Here is a 6,781-nt window from a genome sequence, read left to right as displayed (position 1 = left end):
AGAGCCCTTCCACGCTGAAAAACCCACTCCAGCCAAGGACTCCAGCACCCATCCTCCTCCTGCCCAGCTCCTCTTCTTCTGACTCACCATCCTTCCCACCCCTTTTCCTTTCCACAAGCTCTCACCACCATCGATCAACCATGCTCCCTCCACCCACTTCGGTTCTTGGCCAGTTTGTTCCAGTCCCTTGTCTGCCAGGGGCACAGAGTGATAGAGGGGGGTTGGGAAGAAAGCCAGCATGATTCTGAAGTGTCACACCCAGTCCAGAATGACCCAAGGCAGCCAGACAACATTCCATTTGGTTCTTTTATTAGCAGAAGTTAAGAATACAGCAAGTAGTAAGATCCCATCTCATATGGAACCATCACCAGAGTCCCCAACCATCAAAACCCTAGAATGTGCTTCATTGCTTTCAACAGTAAGCAATTTGTAAAAAGAAATATACTGAACAAGGCCACTATTTAATGGGGAAGGAAAGAAGCTGTAGGTCCTAACTATTCTATGGCAATAACCTGCACACAGAGCAAGCAAGCCTCTGACTGCTGAGAGTAAGGCATTCAGGTGCCAACCTGGGAAGAGTTCTCAGCAAGAGCTACAGAAAAGTGCACAGCTAGGTTGCTTTTATTGGAACACACAAACTTCTTGAAGGGAGAGACTGACCGGGTAAGAATAGCAGGTGAGTACTGTGTTTCTGTAGTAGTTCTGTGCTGTGTAGGACCAGGTTACAATCACCCTTCAAGGAGCGAACGTGGGATGATGCAGGATGGAGACTGCCACTCCTGCTGGTACTGGTACAGAGGCATCCCAAAGCACCCTTCAGATAAGTCTGATGCTGATATGTTCTATTCTTTTCTCAGCCACCAGCCTACTTCCTGCTGGGCACCTCTTTGTCGGGGTGCCGGTGCTGCGAGCCCTTACACCCACTTAATACTGCTTTGTTTCATTTCAGTACCACACAGCCCCATGATAAGCTTCCTTTGGGCCCACTGGCATCCAGCGTAGCGACCCTACTGAGGACATGTTCCGCCAGGCTCACAGAGGGCTGCAGCACCTCCTCCTGCAGCTGGCCCTGCTCTCGGGGGCTTTACAAAGACTCCAGCCCAGTGGCGAAGCCTCACTACCCAGCCAAATTTAGGAAGGCTCTCTGCTTCCATCTGACTCCAGCAGACAAAGCAATTTCCCAAAACACACTTGGTGACACCCAGCATGCTGGAACATCTTTACAATCCACATTTTTTTTCCCTTGAAGGATGAAAATTAAAACTTGCAGAAGCCAAAAAAAAAACAAAACAAAACAAAACAAAAAGAAAACCACAAAACCAACCTTCTACCTTCCTTCTTTGTGAACTACAGCATTTTATGAGCCGTTGAACTCATCTGTTGGAGGTAATTGCTCTGAATTTCCAACTCAACACTCCAAGCAGTGCTTGTGCCATAACAAACAAAACGTTCAGGTTTCATCTTGCAACTCCAAAGATTCTCCTCCAGTCTGGCTTCTGCCTGGGCTCCAGAGATCAAGCTACATCCATTAAGCAAGAGAAGTGTATATACCTCCCTTTATATAGGAGCTGTCTCTGCTCCATAGCAATTCAGCTGAACTCTTAGTTTTAGGTTTAAGAAATACCAGCAGTCCCATTGCTAAAGCACAGATGGGAAGCAGACCTAAGGAAAAAAAAAAAAATAAATAAAAATGGAGCTGCATTGGGTCAAGAGTGGATTTTTTTTCTCCTAAAAAGAAAAACCTGCAACCCCCCTTGGCGTATGGAGCCTGACACATGAGAAGGGAACATGCTGGAGGTCTGCAGTAACCGTTACCTCCAAGCCCTGGAGCACACAACTTCCTCTTTCCAGTCTATCTTCACCCCATCTCTGTTTCCCCTCACATGCTCAACTACCTTTTGACAAGTGCACGACCACCATGCACTCATGCTCAGACAAAACAGCGCAGGCCCTCAACTGGCAACTCAACGGGGGCCCTTGGGTATAAGCAGGCACTGATGGGGTCAGACCTTTCGCCAGTTCACGTGCAGTAATCCCACCTGGCTCCAATTCAGATGCTGAGAACGCAAACAGCTCACTGTGAGATCCAAAGCCACGCAGGCCAGGCAAGCTTGGAAGGCAGTTGTCCCATGCACTTGGGCACGGTGCAGACTTATCTTTCGAGCTACGCGAGTGGAACTTGCTAACACTGTAACCTGGATGTCAGCTCGATGACTGCAGCCTTCCCAGCTCTTTGTGTACATGTACTGAACCCGCCCCAAGCGCTGGCCAGGACCCTGCATTGCCCAGGGCATGCTGGCCATCAGGAAAACCTGCACAGCCAACATGATTCACTCCTGGGAATTTTACCTGGTCCTTCTGCAATCATTTATTTTTGTGCAAAATTGAAACAGTGTGTGGTACTTGCATGTTGCATTCTTTACAAAACCCTTTCCCCCCCCTCCCACCCGTTGTTTAAAACATTTATATAAATTTTATTTAAACAGAAAGTTAGAAATCTTATTTACAATTTGTTTTTCTCCCAAAAGAGCATCTAAAATCAACTCCCAACCCCTCCAAGAGGATATAAATTTAACCTTGATTTTTTTTTTTATTTTTTCTTAAAAAAAGGAAACTGCTAAGCTAGCCCTCCCCACTTCTACAAATAAATATGGCATTGAACAGAAGCCGATTTGGAAAGGGTCCTCTGTAGCTCAATCTGTAGATCCCAAGAATAAATTAGGGTTTCAGAATTTCCTGGTCTTCAAATTGATTCATTCCATTGCTTGAGGTATAGAATTTATCTCGGTTAGTCAGAATCCCCGTGAAGCTCCATGCTCCATCAGCTGAAACTTGGATTCTTCTTAGGTATTCATTTCACTAGCCTGAAGGCTTCAGCCACCACCCCTGTGGCACTGTTTTGCTTATGATCTCAGACTGAAGCCTGGTCTTACTGCATCCCCTCTTCTTCTGTGCAGCCTCCTCCTACTGTGAAGCGGAACTCCTGGAGGTTGGAAACCCCATGGAAATGCACAAAAGCGCCAGCCACTACAAAGACGTGGAACAGCTGATGGGAGTGGAACTGTGAAGACAAAACACTTGCATTCAGCTGGGTACTTCCAGGGCCACCCCGTCTCCAAAAAAGCCATACATTCAGCTGAAGAACACAGTAAGATGGAGCAGTACCTCAAACTGCAAGGTGCAAAGTTCAGTTGTACATTAAGCTCACCCCTCTGCTACCATTAGCAAAGGGCAAATTCCCCACACCCTGTCCTCCACAGTCATCTTAACCAGCTGATCGATCTACATGCACACGACAAAAATAAGCATTATCTCTGTTAGGGGGCAGGGAGAAGTTCAAAGTTCAGGCCAAAAGGCTTAAAAAAAAAAAAAAAGCATACTTAGAATTAGGTCCTCAACCACACACACTGGTTGTTTATCGATAGAACACAACTATCTCATGCAGCTAGTGGCTACAGATCTCTGCTCTGATTACAGGTATAAGCTTTACTGAGTAGATTTTCAGAACGTAGCTATTTCTCCGTCACAAAGAAACAGAGCAGAAAAAAATGCTATGTTAAAACGCTGAAACAACCAGATGTTCTCAATGAACACTCAGGATGCTATTGATTACAGTACAACAGAATGAAAACCAGGAGGCAGGTACATGACAAAGCATGGCCTTGTTTTGAGAAGCCATACCAATATGGGTGATGCTCATGAAAAAGTCTACAAATGCGTATTTGTGGGCTCCATGGGAAGCTTGGAAAGGAGCTGGTGGTACACCAGTGCTTCTGGAGCCTCTCACGTTATCATAACAAAGCTTAGTATTGTTGAAGTGGCCAAACTATGCCCCTGATGTTTACACCTAACAAACTGGTGTTGTGCAAAAGCCACTCGGACAACCCAGGCCTGACCCCTTCTAATCCTCTTTAGGGGCATTAAACCACTCTAATGGAAGTACAGCGACATTGCATCTCTCTCCAGAGGTCTATCTCCCTCTAATCTCTACTCTTGCACCAGTTTTTTCCTCTGCATCTTCCCCACAGATCTCTACTCCACAAGTCTTTCTGATCCTCACCCCAAGTTTCCACCCGACCAACTTGCCCACCACCACCTTCCCTTCTTCTGTTGTAGGGATCCCTCATAAATGCATCAATTCTATCCAGTGTTTCCACTGGCCTCACAAGATAAGGAGGCAGACATGGTGAAGATATGAAAGAAAGGAAAGGGTTGCAAAGTTTCTAACCTACCTATTAAAGCTACTTAGTACACATGATGGGGTGAATTAGCACACCAGCAGATATGGCAAACCAGCTAACCTGTGATAACTCAGCAAGAAAGGCACAAGGCAAGCTGGGCTCAGAGTGCCCATAGCTGTTTGGCCCCTTAAGAGGTACAGGTCTGATTCAGAAGTTTAGTATTTGCAGTAAAAACCACTGACACAACATCCTCCAGCCTTAAGGGAAACCAGCTTTCATGTTGGTCTCTTCATCCAGTCATTCTGTAGACTCACCCAGATGTCACACTTGCCAGGGAAGAATCTCTCTGGGATGCGGGCAGCATATAGTGCAGCACCAGTGATGTACAGGCATGCCATGAGTGCCAGCCAGCCTATCTGCCCCATTGTGGCTGCTTTCAGGAGCCCCTCAGAGATGACAAAGTGCAGGGTGGGAATAACCCCACTAAGACCCAGACCTAGAAATACTCCTGGGAGATAAAGAAAATGTGGGAGAGTCAGGTTTGAACACACTGGCAGAAAAGGGAGACAACAACAACAAAAAAAATACAAAAACAACGGAAGAAAAACTCAGTATTTGCCAGAGCAGCAGAAAGGTGACAACTCTTGAAGCTGGAGGTCCCCAGGGTAACTTTAATGGGGGGGGGGGAGGGGGATGTTAAATAAGACACAAATTTCCTTCAAGTAACAGAAGCTACTTAACTGTATGTTCCAGCAGATAGTGGAATTTTTCATTTAATAATTCTGTATGCTAAAGTTGGCAGACATTACACCAGTTACACATCTGGGACTGTAGAGGGCACTGAGACTACGTGAATTATGTCACACTGTATCACAGTCTCTCAAGAGCAGGGCAAGAAGGAGAAACAACAAAGACATTTATCATGTTCAGTGCAAGTAATCCTAGGAAACAAATGTAACATCTGAGGCTCATCTGCCACACGTGAGAATGTGGTGGTTTACTCAGATTTCAGAAGTACTGAAATCTTGGGGGGAAAAAAAAAAAACATGTGGGGAGGATAGAGGAAAATAATCACATCCTATCCATAGATTTTAAGTTTGGAAGGCTGAACTCTCTGAAGGTACCTCAATAGCTTGTCCAGGAAATCTGGATTTACTGTAGATGGAACGCTCAGGTTAAGTAACAGAAGGACTAACATTCACCCCAGCTGTGTTCATACTCTATAGCTGCCCACTGCAGGTCTCTATTACTTCCTACCTCAGAACACAAAACCAAGCTCATTTTTATTCCTTCAATCATGTGAAAAGAACAACTAGGCTCTTTGCCTTAAAGAAGTATTTTAACTAGGCAAATCATTCAGATTAATTCAATCATTCAATGATTTGCTAGCCTGGTGTTACAGAGACAAAACAAAAAGCTGAATACACAGACACACACCAAGCAGCCAGCCATTTTCAGCAAAGTCACTAAATACAGCTAGAGAGACTTTGTACTGCCATTCTTATTGCATGTGTTACTGTCCATTTCAGGAATGCACTTCCAGGACACCAGCCCTCATTTGTGCTTCCAGCTGGCTATAAGCAATGCTGTAAGAAAATCCATCAAGTTCACAGTCCAAGGCTATTAGCTTTCTCTGAAATTAAGCTCTCTCTACGCCTCCTCAAGACTGCTCCTTCAGGTGCCAGGTAGGAAGGAAGGAAGGCAGACGAGAAGCAAAATAATTGATTTCAGGTCTTACCTGCCCTCACACCCCGGTATTGAGGGGTTGCAAACATGTCCCACTGTGAGACAATTATGGCTGCGATGCCCAGGACACAAATCACAATCAAGTAGATGAAGCAAGGCTGAGGGTTGCAGTAGAATGAATAGTACAGCCACGGTACAAAGCTGCCCATTATGAGAAGTGCAATGCCAGAATAATCCAGCCTAGAAGGAAACAAAAATCAGGTTGATGGGAAACGCAAACATTAATACTTTTCTCAAGCAGACCAACAGACTACCTTTCACTGAAGTTTTCCCTCACTACTTCAACTTTCTTTCTGACTACAGCTCCTCCACCAGTACATTCCTACAGTAATGTATCATCTTCATAGCACACAAGGTCAGTTCTGGACAGTAATCAGCAACATACTGAGCAGCCTTTAGATCAAGGTCTTTTCAAGGAAACTCAAATTTAAGCTTTGGATAAGGAAAAAAGCAGCACAAAGTGCTATGAACACAAAGAAGGGCACACAGTGTGTTGAGAGAGCACAGCCAACACAAACTCTTTAGAAACTGACAAGTATGAGTTAGGCATCAGCTAAGTGACCACTGGGGAACAGCGTCGTAATTTTTCCAGCCAAGCTGTTTTTCTAGACACCAATGAAGAAAGGAATTCCCACAGCCACTGCTTTTCACCACACCCTGACTAAATGCTCCTAGCAGAGAAGATGGAGTTAATTTTTTGGTAGGGGATTTTAATTGCTGAGTTACCCTAAAGGTGGTCTTGCAGATTACATAATCCCAGCTTGAGTAATCTTAAGAAACATGAGATGCTTAGCAGTTAGCCGACAAAAGAATGCATGGCAAAACCAAACTTGATACACAGAGCTGTCTTACAT

General features: G+C 45.0%; 1 protein-coding gene across 4 annotated transcripts in view; it reads right to left on the bottom strand.

Annotated features, from left to right (window-relative positions):
• Window positions 1-292: 292 nt before the first annotated feature.
• Window positions 293-6,781, bottom strand: part of ADIPOR2 (adiponectin receptor 2) — a 42,806-nt gene continuing 36,317 nt past the window's right edge. For all 4 annotated transcript variants that reach the window (XM_085230020.1, XM_085230030.1, XM_085230053.1 and 1 more), the window contains 3 exons: window positions 5,920-6,107; window positions 4,496-4,689; window positions 293-3,061 (listed from right to left, as the gene is read on the bottom strand). In XM_085230020.1, coding sequence (XP_085086146.1) covers window positions 2,930-3,061; window positions 4,496-4,689; window positions 5,920-6,107 — 514 coding nt within the window. In that variant the 3' untranslated portion in view covers window positions 293-2,929. The remainder of the gene's footprint in view (window positions 3,062-4,495; window positions 4,690-5,919; window positions 6,108-6,781) is intronic.

This window comes from Meleagris gallopavo, chromosome 1 (assembly GCF_905368555.1).
Source record: "Meleagris gallopavo chromosome 1, MGAL_WU_HG_1.1, whole genome shotgun sequence".
Classification (NCBI taxonomy): Eukaryota; Metazoa; Chordata; class Aves; order Galliformes; family Phasianidae; genus Meleagris; species Meleagris gallopavo.
This window is presented reverse-complemented; position numbering and strand designations above follow the sequence as displayed.